Source organism: Ovis aries, chromosome 5 (assembly GCF_016772045.2).
Source record: "Ovis aries strain OAR_USU_Benz2616 breed Rambouillet chromosome 5, ARS-UI_Ramb_v3.0, whole genome shotgun sequence".
NCBI classification, from domain to species: Eukaryota; Metazoa; Chordata; class Mammalia; order Artiodactyla; family Bovidae; genus Ovis; species Ovis aries.
The window spans coordinates 29,519,393-29,542,094 of record NC_056058.1 but is presented as its reverse complement, the minus strand read 5'-3'; the positions used below and the strand labels follow the sequence as shown (position 1 = coordinate 29,542,094).

General features: G+C 35.3%; 1 protein-coding gene across 1 annotated transcript in view; it reads left to right on the top strand.

Annotated features, from left to right (window-relative positions):
- Positions 1-22,702, top strand: part of SRFBP1 (serum response factor binding protein 1) — a 67,615-nt gene that overhangs the window by 25,963 nt on the left and 18,950 nt on the right. The window contains exon 4 of the mRNA XM_004008682.6: positions 9,339-9,410. Coding sequence (XP_004008731.3) covers positions 9,339-9,410 — 72 coding nt within the window. The remainder of the gene's footprint in view (positions 1-9,338; positions 9,411-22,702) is intronic.

The window sequence follows — 22,702 nt, the reverse complement described above, 5'->3', positions numbered from 1 at the left end:
TTTTTTTTTTTTCCATCATAATTTCATGGATGGAAAATTTGTTCTTACTGTGGATCTTACCAACCTCAATACAGGATTTATTATTATTATTATCAAGAACTTGCACGTTTTCACTTAAAGAAAGCACTTTACTGCTTCTCTTTAGCATATCCAAATTGCCAGTGTCACTGCTCCGAGGCTCTGTGATACCTCAGCAGTCCGTCTGATAGGAAATGGCTTCTGAATGACTAATGAGCATGAAACCTGGACAAATGGATGATTGATGTACCAGGCAGGACAGATCAAAATGGCACAAGATTTCATCACCCTACTCAGAGTGATGGCTCATGATTTAAAATTTATGAATTGTTTATTTCTGGAATTTTTTATTTTTGAACTGCCATTTACTGTGGGTAACTGAAACCGCAGAAACCAAAGCCACAGGTAAGGGGCGAGTACTGTACTATTTGTTGATCTTTAGTAATGCTTTGAACTGGCTGCCAGCAAAAACCTGAAATTGGTAAAATTTTCTAATAGTAAACCTACTTTGTTTTGTTATATCATTCTCATAATAAGCAACCTAAGTTAGCTTTTCCTGTTGTCTGCCAGACCAGATCTAATTCCTTGTGGGTATTAAAAGGTTTTTATCAGGTGGTCTCTCTCTTCCTGATCATTTTTGTCTGCATATTACAGTCAGCGTTGTATCTCCTCCACATACTTTGTACATTGTCCTGTTTTTAAGTTTCATGGGCTTTATTTGATAACAGGGCAGAATTCACCACCTCTTACCTGCTCTTTACAAAACTAGAGTGAATCATTTTCACAGCCTTCACCATCCTCTATAACAGTGGTTTTACTGGGGGAGGCAGGGGATAAATGCACAAAGATTCATGCCTGGGATGCATATCATAATGGATGGGAGGTTTGGCCAATTTGAGAAAGGTCCCCAGTAATTTGAGTATCTTTTTATTTTCCCACCATTGAGAGCTACAACACTGAGGAAAAATTGCCCTGCTACTTCATCTTCATATGTATAGTTCTTAAGTGATAGTTTTTAACAGTCTATATTTTAGTACATCTTCCCTTGTGTTATGTCAGGTCATTTGCATGTTATTTTAAAAACTCTACTCTTTCTGGTTATTTGTATTTTTAAACAGCACCTGATATTCTGCACAATAGTAACATTTCAGATATTAATGTGAACATCTATTATAAACAGATATTTGAAGAGATAATAGCAAAGCACCATTAAATTTTTCTAATCAAAATGAAGATAGATCTCTATCAAAGTTGTTTGGTAACGTTTTGTTTCTTTTTCTTATTTTCCGTCTGATGCTAATGTTTGAGATTTTATTATTGAAGAATTTTGGATTTAAGAATTTTAATTTCAAAAGTTGAACTAAAATCAACAGTAAGTTGGTAACTTTTAAAATGTGGAAAGGTGTAATTCTAACAGTGAAGAAGAATAAAGCCATTTGCATTATTTCTTGAAATTTTTAACAGGTTGGATTGATACTGTTTTTGTACCATTAACTAATTTGTGTCCTTGGGTCTGTTTCTTCACCTTAAAATTTGAAATAATTCCTGTCTGAACTATTTGCTGTAGGGATTAAATAAAATATGCCACATCAATGTTCCTAGTACTATACTAGGAACATTTAATTTTTCAAGATTTTGAATGTCTGTAGTCTTTTACTCCATATAATTTGCATGGATGAACTATTATTTGAGATAGCCATTGTCTTCAATACCATTTTTTTAAAGGTAGGCCCAAACTATTCAGTGACAGAGAGTTCCTGAACCAGAGGTCTTTTGGAGACGTAGCATACCACACAGTCCATCATCATTGTCCATGTTGCGTTATGACTTTAGATTAGTGCAGAAATCATTCTTATTCTTTGACTTTGTACTGTAGGATCCAAAAAATGAAAGTTTTACCTAGTATGGTTAGAACTGTACTTTGCCTGAAGAGTTTGCACATTTTTATAATGACTTCAGAACCATCCAGATGGCCAAAGTACTTTACTTCAGCTCAACAAAAATGTACTAGGTCTGTACTTTGTATGCCAAATACTGTGCTAATTTACAGGTATATAGAAATCAGTATGGCATTTGCCCTTGAGAAGCTTGTAGTCTGATGAGAGACATGGACATGTAAACAGTTTCAGTGCAGTGTATTGAATACAATACACTAGAATACAGTACATCTACTGGTAGATGTATTGGAGGAGCACCACTTAGTACTGCTTTGAGGACTCAAGAAAAACTGCCTGTAATATGAAACTGACTCTTAAAAAGTGACTGACTGTAACTTCACAGGCTACAGAATGGAGACTTGAATTTATATGGCATTATTGTGCTTTATTATTTGAATTTATAAAGGAAGTACTTGTAGGATCAAGAGTTATAAAGTTTTTAGAGTATTTTACTAGTTTGCCTAAATGAAGTTATGTTATCTGTGATAATGATGTAGATTCCCATCTCAGTGTAGTCATGGATAAAGATGCATGGGGTTTTTGTTTTTAACTTAGAAAATTAAAAAATAACAAATGTGAATGAAAGACATAGTTATAAGTGTGCTCTCTTGTAGTTCATTCAGCTCCTGAGCAAGAGCAGTGTTTACTAGCAGGTCTGGTATATATTATACCCAATACTGAGATAACAGATACTTAGTTTAACAATTTATAATGCCTAATAGGTAAAAATAACTTCAGTATCTATTCTGTTAACAAGTATTTCTGAACACTTACCAAATGACATGCCCTTTTCTAGGCACTTAAAATAACACCTGATGCTCCTCAAGTAAGAGGAGCGCTGAGGTCTGCTCATTAGATTTAGCAGTGTGGAGATTAGTGAAAACAAAAGAGATTGATGGGGATATTTGTGTTAAAAGTCTGCTTGAAGTGGCTTTAGGAGAAAAAGAGCATTTGGAGATAGCAAAAATTGGCAAGTATTATGATTAGGGTGGCTATATGACTAGATTTCCCTGGTGTTGTGGTAATCATCACTTGTCCCAGCATTATTTTTAATAGAGCCTCATTTCACTCTCAAATGGGTACTGGTTTAAACAACTAATCATATGGTCAGTGTGGTTATAATTCTTTGCTGTCATTATTCTTCTGACACCCTTTGAGGGAACCCAATTTTCTTTCCTGGCGTAACAAAATGTTGCATGGATTATACTTTTTTCTGCCTTAGATTCTAATCAGCCATGTCTCTAAGAAGACTTGCTTCATTTCAGTGACACTCAGAAATAAAGAGTTGAAACATTAATAGATCTTGATTGGGGGGAGAGAGAGTGAGAAAGCTAGGTGACTGGTTAGAGAAAGGCATTTTGCAATAAAAAATTTTAAAGCACACAGCAAAGATACTGGGGTGGGAGAATAGGAAACTTATTCAGGGAATTCTGTGTAAAGCTGAATGAATGCATATAAGACTTATGGGAAAAGAGTATTACAGTGTTAGAAAGAGGCACCGAGACCAGATAATGAAAGGATTTCAACACCAGAATAAAGGTTTCGGGCTTCTTTCTGTATTCAAGACAGTGACATAATGGTCCTTGGAATTACTGGTTGTGGAGGCAGGAAACTCAGTTACGTTATTATAACCCACACAATCCATAATGAAGTTCTGATTCTGTGGGTAAAATAATGGTAATCCAAAGGAGGGAACTAAATTCAACAGACACCACAGCAGAGTAGTGGAAAGGGGGATGGGGAGCATAGCAGAGGCATGACGAGGAGACCCGCAGCATCAGATGGCTCTGAGCTGTCTAACCTGAGTAGCAGAGGCTGGAGATGCCATTAAATGCCATAGATAACACAAGAATAGGTGAAGGACAAAGACAGAGGTGTTGTATTTGGAAAAATCCTTGGCGATATGATGACAGAGTATAACCTTATTGAAGTTCCATCTGGTACTGTATTTAGGAGACAGTAGAACAGTATTTAGGAAATAGGGTTTTTGTTGTCACTGAAGGGTAACCATAATGACATTCCCATCTGTGGAAAAGCATGAATTTGGATGTCAATAGCTCTCTCACGAGTTATTTCAGATTCTTTATTTCAGAGAAATGCATTTATTGCTTCATTTCCAAATAGACAAAAAATATGTCCAAGAATCCAGACTTTTCTTGGCACCTTGTAAGTCCCTGGTATTAGAGATTAACCCTTCATAATCTAAGATATCATGTTCCAGTTTTAATCATATTTTGGAAAGTACAAACATGTTTTATATTTTATTACATTAGAAGCCCAACCTTAATGAGAGTCTCTTGGAATTAAAAGCATCAGCCTGATTAATGCCTTCAAGTTATTTTTTGTCTTAGTGTCCCTCTCCACAGCCTGATATAGAATAGTTTGGTTGCAAACATACTTTCCCCACTCAGCCAGAGACAACGTTACACTAGTTTTATGTTTAGTTATGAGTTGGTATATTCATTTGTTCAAACGAAAGCCTTTGGAGAGAAAAAAAGACAAGGAGATAGCCAGATAATCAAAATTTGAGATTAGCTAATTCCCACTGAGTTTGCTCTTTTGAGTATAAGCAAAGCCATAGCATCTGGCACTGTGGAATAAGGAACTGAAATATTCTGCTGGGTCTGGTTATTAGTGAATGGCTATCTTTAATATGGGAAACTTGAGCAATGTTAGTTTAAATTAATGAGTTTCTTAAACTTTATTGGCTTCTCATTTTTTCTTTTTAAAATTGAATGGTTGAGGGTCCCCAAGGTTGAATGATTCACTGGAAGGATTCACAGGACTCAGGAAAAACAAACAAAACAACTTTTATACTCAGAATAACAGTTCATTTATACTCAAGGATACAGATTAAAACCAGCAAAAGGAAGAGGCCCATGAGGGAAGTCTAGGAAAAATCAGGCATAAGCCTGTAGATGCCCTCAGCCAGTATAGTGTGGTTGCATGGACACACTCCTAGCAGAAATGTATGACAACACTTGCAAAGTGTTGCCTACCAGGGAAGCTCACTTGAACCTTGGTGTCAGGAGTTTTATTGGGAGCCAGTCACATAGACATGAATCACCTGCATGACTCCTCTCTACTATGCAGACTCCAACTCCCCAGAGTGAAGACATAGTCATCGTAAATCACATTACTAGGGTAAACTACCTGATCAACTTGGTAAGCCTGTGGCCCAAGGGCTCAGAACTTAATTCCTAGGAACTGGCCAAAGGCCAGTCCTGAAGAAGTTAGGCCTTCTCAGGAATGTGCAGTGGGAGCAGCCCAGGCCTGCTGACTTAACCCTTTCCTGCACAGGTGGAGAATTATGTGATAGCTGAAGTCCCTTATAATTCTGATGTTTTATAAACAGAGTAGTAACTCATATGTTGTAAAGTAGTTAATGCTTTATTTCATCTTTAAGAAGGCTTAGATAATCATAGCTATTTGAAACTTGAAATAAAAGAAACAAGTTATGCTGATGCTAGAAAACAAAGCTGAATTGAATGTCGAAAAACAAAAAAATGTGTGTCTTATACAAGTCAAAACAAACCCTGCTCACTAATGAATAAGCTTACAAGTCAGAAGATGAACATTAAGGAAATTAAGGAAGTGAACATTAAGGGAATCTGTGGAGGAAAAATTACTTAGGCCCAGTTTCAGAAGCTTAAGTTCATTTAGCATTTGATTAGCAAATTATTGATATTTTTAATTTCTCAAGCACTTATGATAAATTTAGACATCTTTTTTTAGTGAAAAATTTTTGCAGCATTTTTGTACAGTTGTGTAAAATTGCTCAAGTTTTACTTGTCTAGTATAATGTTAGTCTCTCACTCATTTTAAACTTGTTTAGTGAAGTATTCAGTATTTAACACCTGTTACATAGTTCCGATATATTCATTTTCCCATTGTTTTCTCCATGGTTTTCTAATTGAGAATAGTTTTGCATTTTAATATTGTCATTCGTTTTCCCTTTTAATGTGCTTAGGTCATATTTAAAATTTCTTTGATTTAAAAGTGTTCAACATTTTCTTTTCATAAGTTGAAATATACCTAGGCATTTTTTTTTCCCCCAGAGTCCATAATGTATGACTTTGGTATAAAATTTGCAAGTTACCATCTGTAATAATGCATCTTGTTCTGCATTTAAAGTTGCAGAATTTTATGAAATGGTTAAATTCAACTTAAAATAGAGAAAGCTCTAAAATTTAAGAAAAATACTTTTATCTGAAAAAAGATACTAGAATTAGTTTTATATAAAAGAAAGCTAAGTGTTCCTGTCTTAGTCATTTTACTTATCATTAACCCCAAATACTATAAATGGCATAGTGGAAAATTATCATATAAGCACTGAAATGATGTCTTTTCTCTCACATTTTTACTACTATTTTCTTAACCATGTTGAGGGCTTCCCTGGTGGCTCAGACATTGACGAATCCACCTGCAATGCATGAGACCCGAGTTTGATCCCTATGTCAGAAAGATCTCCTGGAAAAGGGAATGGCACAGTCTTCTTGCCTAGAGAATTCTATGGACAGAGGAGCCTGGTGGACTACAGTTCATGGGTTGCAAAGAGTTGGACACGATTGAGTGACTAACACTATGTTTAAGTCCATTGCATGAGGGGATCATACAACCTTTCTACACTGAGTATGTGTAATGTTTTTGGAATAGGAACAGAGCTGTTGTGTAAAAGTGTCTTTTCCTGGGTCTAGAAATGAATCTTAATTTTTGAGTTGGTATGAAGTCTTTTCTTTTATGGCACCTACCTGGCTTATTAGCTAGTGTGGTTTCCTGGCCATTCACGATATATCTATATGTTTCAGTGAGTTCTTAAGTAGTATTTAGCCTTTTCCTGCTATACCTAAAAATTAAGGTAGTGTAGAATACTTTTGAGCAGTAATCTACTTTGAAACAGATACTCTAGTGGGTCCTTGTAGTTTTTTCTAGTATTTGTCTTTTCTTTGCTTTTCTAAAGAAAAAGCCCACATGGGCATCTAAAAATTCTTTGGAAATTCTGAATTTGACTTTTCTGTTGATAAGAGACTTTACTGACCTCTCACTGAGGAATAAGCATTTTAAATTTCTTCGCCCTGGTCCACTTCTGTTGAATAAATGTGTCATTGTACTAGGATCAGATACTCAAAGATGAGTAAGAAACCATTCTCACCCTTGAAAAACTTATATTCTAGGCTCTTCATTCCATTTTCCCATCAAGAAAATGAAAGACAAGATTAACATAAGCATAAATTATTCCCCAAATTTTTTATGTAGTTCCTCGGACCTTTTGACCAGATGGCTTACTGCCTAACCATGTTCAAGCTAGCTTCTTCCCATGTACTTGAAGTGGAAGTGTTCCCAAGATGCTGGTTAGATTATACGTCAATTTCTGAATAGCTAGCCTGAAAGCTGAAATTGTTGAAACTCTTTCATGACCAAGCCTCTAAATACCACTTGTCTTTTAGAGTTCTCTACTTTTTACCTAAATGAGGGCTTTTTGGAGTTTTATGTACAAAGCTTGCAATCTTACATGCTTTTCAAACTCTTATGGGAAGCCATTCATTTATAATGAAGAAAGTAGCTGAATTGTCAGGTGAGGTACTACAGCCACAACTTCCCATCCCATTTACTGCAGTAAAAAATTCCCATCATCCAAGGCATTCTTTGAAAACTATGGATTACTTCAGATCTTGTATTAAAAAAAAAAAATTATACTATTCCCTGTAGCTTATATTACTGATCTGTTAGACCCTAGTGAATTTTGCTATAGCAACTGGCTTTCATAATCAATTTGAAGGATAATTTATTCTTACAATATGAGTAAATTGAGTTTTGTGGCTAGATTATAATCTATCATTAGAACTACTAAATCCAAACCAAGAATAATGAAAATGGTTTCTTAAGACTTCTTCCTTTAAAAGTGTATTAGATATACTGAGTCAGAATGGATACAGATTTAGAATTTGGAGCAACAGTTCGAAAGTCTTGGCAGTTTACCATGAATTTCACAAGAAGACTGCATAGCTGACTCTTAGAAGAATTGAGAAAGGCTGTCAGTTAGATTTCATCTTATCTTCTAAAGGAATACTAACATTTGAGGTGCTGCTCTCCATTTGGAATAACATATCAAAGAGTCTTTTCTGAAAGGCAGTTCCTGATCTTTTCTGAATAAAACTATAGGAAAGAAAGAATAACTTCATAATTTATATTTTATTACCAAATGAACTGCTTGATTTATTAAATTCCTCAGTGTCTAATTAGGATAGTTCTGAACCAAAATTCTAGTTATGGCATAGCATTTCTATTTATACAGTGTTACTTAAGCACCATTTAAAAATTTTGTATGATGTCATAGGAGATATGGTTATATTTAAAATTAAGTTAAAAATGAATTGACCCAAAACACTGAATTATGCTATTGTTGATGTTCATTGACTAAGTCGTGTCCAGCTCTTTGCGACCCATGAACTGCAGAACACCAGGCTTCCTTGTTCTTCACTATCTCCAGGCGTTTGCTCAAAATGTGCATTGAGTCAGCGTTGCCATGCATTGGTCACTTAAGAAGGCTTTCTTACATCTCCTTGCTGTTCTCTGGAACTCTGCATTCTCCTTTGCCTTTCACTTCTCTTATCTCTCAGTGGTTATCTCAGGCAACCACTTTGACTTCTTGAATTTCTTTTTTCTTGGGGATGATTTTGGCCATCACCTCCTGTTCAATGTTATGAACCTCCGTCCATAGTTCTTCATACACTCTGTCTACCAGATCTAGTCCCTTGAATCTATACATTACCTCCACTGTATAAGCGTAAGCAATTTAAGTCATACCTGAATGAGCTTGTGGTTTTCCCTGCTTTCTTCAATTTGAGCCTGAATTTTACAATAAGGAGCTGATGATCTTAGCCACAGTTGAATCCAGGTCTTGTTTTTCCTGACTGCATAGAGCTTCTCCATCTTCAATTGGACAGAATAGAATCAGTCTGATTTTGGTACTGACGATTCCTTAGTGGAATGCATATTAAACTTAAACTCTGAAAGAAGCTTGTAGAAGGATATATAATAAAATTATAATTATGTAAACACTGCCAGTAATTTTATTTACTTTTCTTTGTTTTTCTGTGTTTCTTAGTTTTCTAAAATGAACGATTAATCCTTTCCAGAGTAGAAAAATATTTGTGGTTTAGATTTTTTTATATCAAGGATTAAAATTAAGTATTTCTCTATAAATATGGGCTTTTCTTTATAAATTGATAGAATTTCCAGTGTCCTGAAATATCATTAAAATAAGTAATCATTTCTTTAAATAACAGTCCTTGAAAGCAAAACACAGGAAGAAATTCAGCTCATAATATAATGACAGTTTAAAGTTAGGCTCATAACTAAAATTAGTTTACTCTTTTACAGGAGTTGAAACCTGATGTAGTAACTAAATCTGCTCTTGGTGAAGATATCAACTTTGAAAAAATCTGCAAAAAGGTAATTTTGCAGTAAGTTAAATTTCTTTTGGGAATAGTTCCATATTTATATTCTTGACCTCATTTTTTCTTTTAACTTTTTTTCCTTGAATAAACCAGTTACTATTAGTGTATGATGATTTTCCCTATTTGAGCTCTACTATTGCTACCAAAAAATTTTTATGATAACTAATGAACTTTACTTTATTCTTATATCACACCTCCAGAGACCTTAAAAGGTATGTTGAAGTTAATGTGGCATTTGTGTGCTAGATTGCAATTAGTCTGTTAATCTTATTATTTAGAACAAAGATTCTTTATTTTTTCCAAATACTAGTTTTTATAAATATTTAATCTCTACATTTATCCTATGGAAATTATTTCTACCCCCTTTTTATAAGTAAGGAAATTGAAGCTCAGGAAGTAAGAAGTGAGCTAAGTAAGAGTACACCACTGTTAGGTTCACAGTTACTCACATGGACTTTTACACAGATCTTCTGCCCCTTGCGTTTGCTACGCTTGCTTCTTGCTTTTCCCTCTTTTTCATTTCTGCCCACTCTGCTGAAGCCTACATAACAGTTCCACCAGGGAACAGTTTTGAATTAACCGACTTTTGTAATGATTGATTTTCTGTTTTCACTTTTATTCACGTTTACTGTAATCTGTATTATTTCTTCCACTTGCATTTGTGTGTTCTTGCTCTTTCCTCTGGTTTCTTAATTTAGAAGCTTAAATTACTAATTTAGACATTTTTTTTCTTCGAATATAATTATTTAATGCAATAAAATTCCCTCTAAGCACTGCTTTAGCTACATCTTATAAATATGATATATTGTATTTTATTTTCTTTGATTTTAAAATGTTTTAAATTTCCCTTAAAACTTCACCTTTAACCTATGGTTTAATTAGATGGATATTGTTTAATTTCTGAACAGTTAGAGAGTTTGAAGTACCTTTTTGTTTTCTTTATGATCCATGAGCATAGTTTTCATGATTGTTATTCTTTTAACTTTAGTATTTATGTTATTTGTTCAGAGTATGGCTTATCTTGGTGAATATTTCATGTGCACTTGAAAACAATATTGTATTGAGATCAGTGTCCTGTAAATGTCATTTAAGTCAAACTGATTGATGGTGTTGTACAGATGATTTACAGCTTTACTGACTTTCTGCCTGCTTGTTTTATTGATTACTAGGAGAGATGTGTTGGAATCTACAACTATAAATGGCAGTTTTCCTATTACAGCTTTAAGAAAAAAAAATACTCAACTCCACATTTATGTACACTAGTACTCATTTCTCTGCAATTAATTGATATTAGACATTAGAATTTTAAAACATTTTATCGTAAGAAGGCCAGAAAATGAAAGCTTGTTGTATGTTTGAGGAAAGGGAACATTTGTTTTTGTTGTTATGGTCCTTGTCAGGAAAGCAACACCAAAAAGTCAGGAGCATGATTTTACAGCTTCTTTATTTTGATTCTACCTGATTCTACAGTAAATATTCTTACTTCATAGCATTCATTTATAGAGAGGAAAAAAATTTAGTTCTGTAATACTTTTTTACTTGGTGTATATGTTTCTGACAAAAATAATGACATGTTAAATAGAATAGTGGTAATTGTATAAAAATATGGTAGAATGTATTTGTTTTCTCTTGAGAGTTTAAAAAAATAATAATTTAAGGTTTTTACCAGAATAAATTTTTCTCATTTTCTTGTTGCTGCACCCTAAGAGTATCTCAGTAATATTTAATCTATGATGGGAATAAAAACCAATTTATTTTTGTTGCCTAATATTATGTTTCCATTTAAATTTCAGCACTGAAGCTTGACAGTATTTTTTAATTGGAACTTGAAAATATCCAAAATAATATATCTTTGTCTTTTTTTCTTTGAACTTTTCAATCTGATTATTTTCACTTGGAAGGTTACTGTTAGTTAATGTATGTGTAGTGTTTGTAAAATCAGATTTCTTTAGTGCATCTTATTTCATTTACAACCTTTTGTTTAACCTTCCAGTGTGTGAAATGTCATCCTAAAAAAATGGGTCTGTATTCGCTTATCATTTATATTTTCTAAATAGTAAATTCATTTGCATATCACTAGATTTATAGTTATGAGATGTATCATAAACACGTAGAAAGTTTGGATCAAACTGGAATGTTGTCAAGCAAAAAGAAAAAATTCACTACATTTCTGCCCTTTCAGTACCTTCCTCCAAATGAAAGGAAGGAAAGGGAGGTAGAGAAGAACAAAGGAAGACGGTTCTGTTTTATAGGTCTTGATGGAACCCTTGAGGATTTAGAGCCAAGGGAAATTGCCTTGCTTAAGAATGGTTTCAGATTCCTCCTGAGCTATTTGATTTCAACTATTTTGTTACTGTTTTATTTCATTTATGATATTCTTCCCATTGAATTAATGTTCTTCTGTATCAAATATGTTAATAAGTTAGCTGAGTGTCATGGAGAGAAGACTGATTGGTTTGCCACAGGAAGGGAAGTTAATTAAAGATGACCAAAGAGGTAGTATAAGGCTATTACATAGAGCTTATACATTTGAAGCTGTCTGACCATCAGAATAGAGCAGAACAAGCTGATTTGTGTAACTCCTTAGAGCTTGCTTAGTGCTTCCATATACATTAGTATCTCAGTGGATCTTACAACATTAATTTCAAGTGTAAACGTTCATGTGTATACATGCATGTGTGTACATGTGTGTAGTAATACTAGTAGTATCTTCATTTTCCAAATTCAGAAATGGTTAGAAAGATTAAGTAGCCAGTTAATATTTGTATGAGAGTTTTAAAACTATAGAGTTTGGGCACTAGAACTGTGACATTTCCAGACAGTTATTGCCAGAATTTCAAGGACTTCTCAAATCCAAATGTCTGTTATAGGCAGAACAGTTGGCCAGGCACTATGGAAAAAAGGAAAGGAATAGAACATAGTTATTTTAAAGGATAAGAGGAAGCAAATTAATATTTGCTAACATCTACTAGTAGCTGACTTGTTAGATACTTTATATACATTAGCTTTCTCATTAAGATGATAATAATCTCATTTAGCAGATGAGACAGTGGGCCCAGAAAGGTCAAAATATACCTGTGGTCAATCAGTAGGAAATGTTAGATCCAAGGTTTAGATCTAACCAAAGTCTCTGCCTGCAAAATGAAATTTTAGGACAAAAGGGTATAATAAGTCTCTATATAAAAGCGTTTTGGAATCATGGGATTTTAAGAGTTTAATGAATATAGAAAAATCTCCTATTCTTCTAAATGTGGACTCTAAGCCCTTTACTTGTCACAATTCTTCTGATTCAACTAAAAGGACTGTTTCTTTTTATATTTCTAAATGTTTTTAATAAATACAAATATGAATGTGTTGACTTCTATCTTTCTTTTGTTTTTTGAATGTTGAGTTTTTTTAATATAAATATTTATTTTAATTGGAGGTTAATTACTTTACAATATTGTATTGGTTTTGGCATACATCAACATGAATCTGCAACAGGTATACATGTGTTCCCCATCCTGAACCCCCCACCTCCTCCCTCCCTGTACCATCCCTCTGGGTCGTCTCAGTGCACCAGCCCCAAGCATCCAATATCATGCATCGAACCTGGACTGGCCATTTGGTTCATATATGATATTATACATGTTTCAATGCCATTCTCCCAAATCATCCCACCCTCTCCCTCTCCCACAGAGTCCAAAAGACTGTTCTATACATCTGTGTCTGTTTTGCTGTCTCGCATACAGGGTTATCGTTACCATCTTTTTAAATTCCATATATATGCATTAGTATACTGTATTGGTGTTTTTTTCTTTCTGGCTTACTTCACTCTGTATAATCGGCTCCAGTTTCATCCACCTGATTAGAACTGATTCAAATGTATTCTTTTTAATGGCTGCGTAATACTCCATTGTGTATATATACCACAGCTTTCTTATCCATTCATCTGCTGATGGACATCTAGGTTGTTTCCATGTCCTGGCTATTATAAACACTGCTGTGATGAACATTGGGATACACGTGTCTCTTTCAATTCTGGTTTCCTCGGTGTGTATGCCCAGTAGTGCGATTGTTCTGTTTCCAGTTATTTAAGGAATCTCCACACTCTTCTCCATAGTGGCTGTACTAGTTTGCATTCCCACCAACAGTGTAAGAGGGTTCCCTTTTCTCCACACCCTCTCCAGCATTTACTGCTTGCAGACTTTTGGATCACAGCCATTCTGACTGGTGTGAAATGGTACCTCATCGTGGTTTTGATTTGCATTTCTCTAATAATGAGTGATGTTGAGCATCTTTTCATGTGTTTGTTAGCCACCTGTATGTCTTCTTTGGAGAAATGTGTATTTACTTCCTTGGCCTATTTTTTGATTGGGTTGTTTATTTTTCTGGAATTGAGCTGCAGGAGTTGCTTATATATTTTTGAGATTAGTTGTTTGTCAGTTGCTTCATTTGCTGTTATTTTCTCCCATTCAGAAGGCTGTCTTTTCACCTTGCTTATAGTTTCCTTTGTTGTGCAGAAGCTTTTAAGTTTAATTAGGTTCCATGGAATCAATAAAATTAGAAATGAAAATGGAGAGATCACAACAGATAACACAGAAATATAAAGGATCATAAGAGACTACTATCAGCAATTATATGACAGTAAAATGGACAACGTGGAAGAAATGGACAAATTCTTAGAAAAGTACAACTTTCCAAAACTGAACCAGGAAGAAATAGAAAATCTTAACAGAGCCATCACAAGCACAGAAATTGAAACTGTAATCAGAAATCTTCCAGCAAACAAAAGCCCGGATCCAGACGGCTTCACAGCTGAATTCTACCAAAAATTTCAAGAAGAGCTAACACCTATCCTACTCAAACTCTTCTGGAAAATTGCAGAGAAAGGTAAACTTCCAAACTCATTCTATGAAGCCACCATCACCCTAATACCAAAACCAGACAAAGATGCCACAAAAAAAAAAAAAAAAACTACAGGCCAATATCACTGATGAACATAGATGCAAAAATCCTTAACAAAATTCTGGCAATCAGAATCCAACAACACATTGAAAAGATCATACACCATGACCAAGTGGGCTTTATCCCAGGGATGCAAGGATTCTTCAATATCCACAAATCAATCAATGTAATACACTACATTAACAAATTGAAAAATAAAAGCCATATGATTATCTCAATAGATGCAGAGAAAGCCTTTGACAAAATTCAACATCCATTTATGATAAAAACTCCAGAAAGCAGGAATAGAAAGAACATACCTCAACATAATAAAAGCTATATATGACAAACCCACAGCAAACATTATCCTCAATGGTGAAAAACTGAAAGCATTTCCCCTAAAGTCAGGAAAAGGCAGGGGTGCCCACTTTCACCATTACTGTTCAACATAGTTTTGGAAGTTTGGGCCACAGCAATCAGAGCAGAAAAAGAAATAAAAGGAATCCAAATTGGAAAAGAAGAAGTAAAACTCTCACTGTTTACATATGACATGATCTTCTACATAGAAAACCCTAAAGACTCCACCAGAAAATTACTAGAGCTAATCAATGAATATAGTAAAATTGCAGGATGTAAAATCAACACATGGAAATCCCTTGCATTCCTATACACTAATAATGAGAAAATAGAGAAATTAAGGAAACAATTCCATTCACCATTGCAACAGAAAGAATAAAATACTAAGTAATATATCTACCTAAAGAAACTAAAGACCTATATGTAGAAAACTATAAAACACTGGTGAAAGAAATCAAAGGACACTAATAGATGGAGAAATATACCATGTTCATGGATCAGAAGAATCAATATAGTGAAAATGAGTATACTACCCAAAGCAGTCTACAGATTCAATGCAATGCCTATCAAGCTACCAATGGTATTTTTCACGGAGCTAGAACAAATAATTTCACAATTTGTATGGAAATACAAAAAAACCTTGAATAGCCAAAGCAATCTTGAGAAAGAAGAATGGAACTAGAGGAATCAACCTGCCTGACCTCAGGCTCTACTACAAAGCCACAGTCATCAAGACAGTAAGGTACTGGCACAAAAACAGAAATACAGATCAATGAAACAAAATAGAAAGCCCAGAGATAAATCCACACACATATGGACCCCTTATCTTTGACAAAGGAGGCAAGAATATACAATGGATTAAAGACAATCTCTTTAATAAGTGGTGCTGGGAAAACTGGTCAACCACTTGTCAAAGAATGAAACTAGATCACTTTCTAACACCATATACAAAAATAAACTCAGAATGGATTAAAGATCTAAATGTAAGACCAGAAACTATAAAACCCCTAGAGGAGAACATAGGCAAAACACTCTCCGACATACATCACAGCAGGATCCTCTATGATTTCTATCTTTAGGTAAAACCTAGAATTGAAGTCGAGTTAATGTTAAAAGTACTGCTACTAGCTTTCTACCTGTATGAGTTCCTTTAGTCAATTTGATTTCTAATTTTTAACTGATGGAAAACTGCTTTACTATGATGTTTCGGTTTCTGCCATAAGCAGCACATTACAATCTGTTCATGCTGCTTCTGGCAGAAACCAACACATCATTGTGTATATATATACCCTCCCTCTTGAGCCTCCCTCCACTCACTCCAACCCATCCCTCTAGGTCATCACAGACCACCAGGCTGAGCTCCCTGTATTTATAACAATTTCCTATTAACTGTTTTACACAGGATAGATGATACACATGATAGTATCAATATATATACAAGACAACAAGTGTGGACACAAGTCTATTCTGTACTAGGTTTTTCAGTACCATTTTTCTAGATTCCATGTATGTGTGTTAATATATGATTCTTGTTTTTCTCTTTCTGGCTTACTTTACTCCGTATAAGAGGCTCTAAGTTCATCCACCTCCTCACTACAACTGACTCAAATTTGTTCCCTTTATGGCTGAGGAATGTTTCATTGTATTTATGGTAACACATCTTCTTTATCCATTCATCTGTCGATGGATGTCTAGTTTGCTTCCATGTCCTGCTGCCACTGCTGCTAAGTCGCTTCAGTCATGTCTGACTCTGTGCAACCCCATAGACGGCAGCCCACCAGGCTCCCCCGTCCCTGGGATTCTCCAGGCAAGAACACTGAGTGGGTTGCCATTTCCTTCTCCATGTCCTAGCTATTATAAATATTGTTGCAGTGAACATTGGGGTACATGTGTCTTTTAGAATTTTGTTCTTCTCAGGGTATATGCCCAGTAGTGGTATTGCTGGGACATATGGTAGATTTATTTATAGTTTTTTTAAGGAATGTCCATATTGTTTCCCATAATGCAGAAGGATTCCCTTTTCTCCACACCGTCTCCAGCATTGATTGTAGATTTTTTGGTGATGACCAATCTGACTGGTGTGAGGTGATGCCTCATTGTAGTTTTGATTTGCATTTCACTAATAATAAGTGATGTAGAGCATCTTTTCACGTGTTTATTAGCCACCTCTATATTTTGTTTGTGGAGACATGTCTGTTTAGGTCTTCTGCCCATTTTTGATTGGGTTGTTAGTTTTTCTGATAATTGAGTTGTATGAGCTGCTTATATATTTTGGAGACTAATCCTTTGTCATTGCTTCATTTGCAGTTATTTTCTCCCATTTTGAGAGTTGTCTTTTCATCTTATTTATGGCTTTCTTTGCTGTGCAAAAGCTTTGAAGTTTTATTAGGTCCCATTTGTTTATTTTTGTTTTATTTCCATTAATCAAGGAGGTGGGTCAGAGAAAATATTGCTGTGATTTATGTCAGAGAGTACTGCCTGTGTTTTCCTCTAAGAGCATTATAGTTTCTAGTCTTAATATTTAAGTCTTTAATCCATTTTGAGTTTATTTTTGTGTGTGTTGTTAGGAAGTGTTCTAATTTTATTCTTTTACATGTATCTGACCAGTTTTCCCAGCACCACTTTTTGAAGAGGTTTTCTTTTTTCCATTGTATATTTTTGCCTCCTTTGTCAAAAATAAGGTGCTCATGTATACATGAGTTTATCCGTGGGATTTCTGTCTTATTTCATTGGTGTATATTTCTGTTTTTGTGCCAGTACCAAACTGTCTTGGAGGACTGTAACTTTGTAGTATAGTCTGAAGTCAGGGAAGTTGATACCTCCAGCTTGGTTTTTCTTTCTCATGATTGCTTTGTCTATTTGTCGTCTTTTGTGTTTCCATATAAATTGTGAAATGTTTAGTTCTAGTTCTGTGAAAAATGCCATTGATAATTTGATAGGAATTGCATTGATTTGTAGATTGCTTTGGGTAGTACAGTCATTTTGACAATATTGATTCTTCCAATCCAAGAATATGGTAGATTTCTCCATCTGTTTGTGTAGTTATTGGTTTCCTTTATCAGTGTCTTATAATTTTCTGCATGTAGGTCTTTTGTTTCTTTAGGTAATTTTATTCCTAGATGTTTTATTCTTTTTGTTGGAAAGGTGAATGAGATTGTTTCCTTAATTTCTCTTTCTGATTTTTCATTGTTAGTGTATAGAAATGTGAGGGATTTCTGTGTATTGATTTTGTATGCTATGACTTTACTAAATTCATTGATTAGCTCTAGTAGTTATTTTGCAGTATTTTTAGGGTTTTCTATGTGTAGTATCATGTCATCTGCAAACAGTGAGAGTTTTACTTGTTTTCCAGTCTGGATTCCTTTTTCTTCTTTAATTGCTGTGGCTAGTGGCAACCCACTCCAGTACTCTTGCCTGGAAAATCCCATGGACAGAGGAGGCTGGTAGGCTGCAGTCCATGGGGTCTCTGAGAGTCAGATATGACTGAGTGTCTTCACTTTCACTTTTCACTTTCATTGGAGAAGGAAATGGCAACCCACTCCAGTGTTCTTGCCTGGAGAATCCCAGGGACAGGGGGAGTCTGGTGGGCTGCCGTCTGTGGGGTCTCACAGAGTCAGACACAACTGAAGCGACTTAACAGCAGCAGCAGGACTTCCAAAGCTATATTGAATAATAGTGGTAAGTGTTCCTGATCTTAGAGGAAAAGCTTTTAGTTTTTCACTGTTGAGAATAATGTTTGCTGTGGGTTTCTTGTGTATGGCCTTTATTATGTTGAGGTAAAAATTCCTCCTGCAAATTTTCTGGAGAGGTTTTTTTTTTATTATTATTATTATAAATGGGTGCTGAATTTTTTCAGAAGCTTTCTCTACATCTATTGAGATGATTATATGGTTTTTATTTTTCAGTTAATATGGTGTATCACTTTGATTTATTTGCATATATTGAAGAATCCTTGCATCCCTTGGGTAAACCCCACTTGATAATGATGTTTGTTCCTTTCAATGTGTTGTTGGATTCTGTCTGTTAGAACTTTGTTGAGGATTTTTGCATCTATGTTCATCAGTGATATCAGCCTGTAATTTTCCTTTTCTGTGATATCGTTGTCTGGTTTTGATATCAGGATGGTGATGACCTCATAGACTGAGTTTGGGAGTTTTCCTCCCTCTGCAATTTTTTAGAACAGTTTGAGCAGAGATAGGTGTTAGTTCTCTAAGGCAACAACATTTCAAAGGAATGAACATTGCATGTAAGAGAGCTGTTCCACTTTTAGACTCTCGTTTATATTTACATGTACATTCTCAAAATTCTTTTCAAAATTGAGCACCAAATGTTTTGTGTTCACAGAAATACCCATATGCCAAAATAAAATTTTTCCATTCAAAGATGAGGTGTTTTCCCTTTTTTATTTAATTTATTTGAAATGGAAGAAACTGGAGGTGTGTGAAAACCACAGTTTCCTGAGAATGCTCCAAGGCAAACACTATGTCAACTTCAAATAAGGAAAGTTGTGGTTTCCTGCATATCTCCCAATATTGTGATGACTGTTTCTTGCAGGTGTGGAAGAGAGATTAACAAATCTCTATTTGTTAATAGAGAGTGAAGCTTTTAAGCTTCAAAATATTTTTATTTAAATTTAAGATGTTTGACTATATTTTAACTCTTCTATAAACCTCCACAACATTTTCAGTCTCTCTTCTGAAGTTTATCACATTCTGCTTTGGATTAGTTGTTTATGCATTTGTTGTAAACTTTTAAATTAGTGAAAGATTCTGAGCCTCAAGAGATGATATTTGTATCCTTTCACCTTCACATAATAAAGCATACTTATATATCAGTCATTCAGTTGAGTCACATCTGACTCTTTGAGACCCCATGGACTGCAGCACACTAGGCCTCCCTGTCCATCAGCAACACCCAGAGCTTGCTCAAACTCATGTCCATCAAGTCGGTGATGCCATCCAAACATCTCATCCTCTGTCGTCCCCTTCTCCTCCCGCCTTCAGTCTTTCCCAGCATCAGGTGGCCTCCCTATTGGAGTTTCAGCTTCAACATCAGACCTTCCGATGAATATTCAGGACTGATTTCTTTTAGGATGGACTGGTTGGTTCTCTTTTGCAGTCCATGGGACTCTTGAATCTTTGCCAACACCATAGTTCAAAAGCATCAATTCTTTGGTGCTTAGTTTTCTTTATAATCCAACTCTCACATCCATACATGATGACTGGAAAAACCATAGCTTTGATTAGATGGACCTTTGTTGGCAAACTAATGTCTGTGCTTTTTAATGTGCTGTCTAGGTTGGTCATAGCTTTTCTTTCAAGGAGCAAGCATCTGTTAATTTCATGGCTGCAGTCACCATCTGCAGTGATTGTGGACCCCAAGAAAATAAAGTCTGTCACAATTTTCATTGTTTCCCCATCTACTTGCTATGAAGTGATGGGACTGGATGCCCTGATCTTACTTTTTTGAATATTGAGTTTTAAGCCAGCTTTTTCACTCTCCTCTTTCACTTTCATCAAGAGGCTCTTTAGTTCCTCTTCACTTTCTGCTATAAGGGTGGTATCATCTGTATATCAGAGGTTATTGATATTTCTCCAAGCAATCTTGATTCCAGCTTGTGCTTTATCCAGCCTGGCATTTTGCATGATGTACTCATCATATAAGTTAAATAAGCAGGGTGACAATTTACAGCTTTGTCATACTCCTTTCCCAGTTTGGAACCAGTCTGTTGTTCCATCTCCAGTTCTAACTGTTGCTTCTTAACCTGCATACAGATTTCTCAGGAGGCAGGGGTAAGGTAGTCTGGTATTCCCATCTCTTGAAGAATTTTCCACAGTTTGTTGTGGTGTATAATTAAAAGACACTTACTCCTTGGAAGAAAAGTTATGACCAACCTAGATAGCATATTGAAAAGCAGAGACATTACTTTGCCAACAAAGGTCCATCTAGTCAAGGCTATGGTTTTTCCAGTGGTCTGTATGGATGTGAGAGTTGGACTGTAAAGAAAGCTGAGCACTGAAGACTTGATGCTTTTCAACTATGGTGTTGAAGAAGACTCTTGAGAGTCCCTTAGACTGCAAGGAGATCCAACCAGTCCATTCTAAAGGAGATCAGCCCTGGGATTTCTTTGGAAGGAATGATGCTAAAGCTGAAACTCCAATACTTTGGCCACCTCATGCGAAGAGTTGACTCACTAGAAAAGACTCTGATGCTGGGAGGGATTGGGGGCAGGAGAAGGGGACGACCGAGGATGAGATGGCTGGATGGCATCACTGACTCGATGGACGTGAGTCTGAGTGAACTCCGGGAGTTGGTGATGGACAGGGAGGCCTGGCGTACTGCAATTCATGGGGTCGCAAAGAGTCAGACATGAAGGAGCGACTGAACTGAACTGAATTGAACTGATACAGCCAAAGGCTTTATCATAGTCAACAAAGCGGAAGTAGATGTTTTTCTGGAATTCTTTTGCTTTTTCAATGATCCAGTAGATGTTGGCAATTTGATCTCTGGTTCCTCTGCCTTTTCTACATCTAGCTTGAACATCTGGAGTTCACGGTTCACATACAGTTGAAGCCTGGCTTGGAGAATTTTGAGCATTACTTTGCTCTAGTGTATGTGTTTTGTTAGCTGTATATATTTATATTTGTATTTATATATATATTTATATATATATATTTATATATATATATATATCTGTAAATTTAAAGAGGGAGAAGCTTAAGTGAGGAAGGAAAAGGGATGGGAAAGAAGTAAGGAAGTTAGATAAAGAATTGGAAGTCCCTTATTTCAGGGACTGTTGTACGTATTCTTGTGAGTTCCTACACTTAACCTCAGTGCCTTAAGGAAAATATAGATATCTCTTATTGCAGCACATACCCCAAACACTGCCAAAGGTATGAACTTAGCCCACTTGATTAATAAGCCTCTTTTTGTTTTTATGTTTATATTTAATTTCTTTACAAAAAGATTTGAGGGTGGCTTGGAATTGAGTCACAAAATGAGGGAAAGTTATTTGAAATAGTTCAGAAGAAAGCTTGTTGAGAATACCAGATTGAATTTAGAAACCTGACTTTGAGTTCTCACTTGTTCCTAACTGGCCAAGTGGTCTTGAAATCAAGTCAATACTGTTAATTTAATTGTTGATAAAATCTGTGATCTCTATTCTGTTTACTTCTTTAATCTCTTGTTAAAATTTGAACTTAAAAAATTAAATGAATGATTTCTAATTGCTTTCTTAAGAATAAAGTTAAAGAAAGGTTTAAAGTGTTAAATTTGACAATTGTTTACTTAGAAAATTTTATAAATTTATTTCAATGTTTGCTGTAATATATAAAATTTGATATTTTTAACTAAGACTTTATCCAAATCAAACAATTTAAGAACTGCTGGCATACCTTGGGGATACTGGGTGTTCAATTTCAGACCACCTCAGTAAAGCAAATAACCACAATAAAACAATACACAAATTTTTGGTTTCCCAGTGCATGTAAAAGTCATGTTTGCACTACTGTAGACTATGAAATGTATAATAGCATTATGTCTAAAAAAATGTGCATACCTTTATTTAAAAATACTTCATTGCTGAAAAGTACTAGCCATCATCTGAGTCTGCAGCAAGTTTATTCTTTTTGCTGGTGGAGGGTCTTACCTTGAAATTTATGACTGCTGACTGATCAGGGTGGTGGTTGCTGAATTTTGGTACTTTAATAATGTTCTCCCTTCATTTTTTTTTTTTTCTGAAAGAGTTTGAAAAGGATTGGCATTAGAGAAACCATTAGAGAAACCCATTCGTCTCCTTATGTTTTTTTAAGCAGAATTGTATTCCTACCAAAGGAGTAGTGTTTATCCTAGCTACTGTTAAGAACATGGACACTGCTTCATAGTACTGGACACTGCTATAGTATGGACACTGCCTCAACAAGCCAGCTTCCTCTGTCCATGAAATTCTGCAGGCAAGAACACTGGAGTGGGTTGCCATTCCCTTCTCCAGGGGATCTTCCTAAC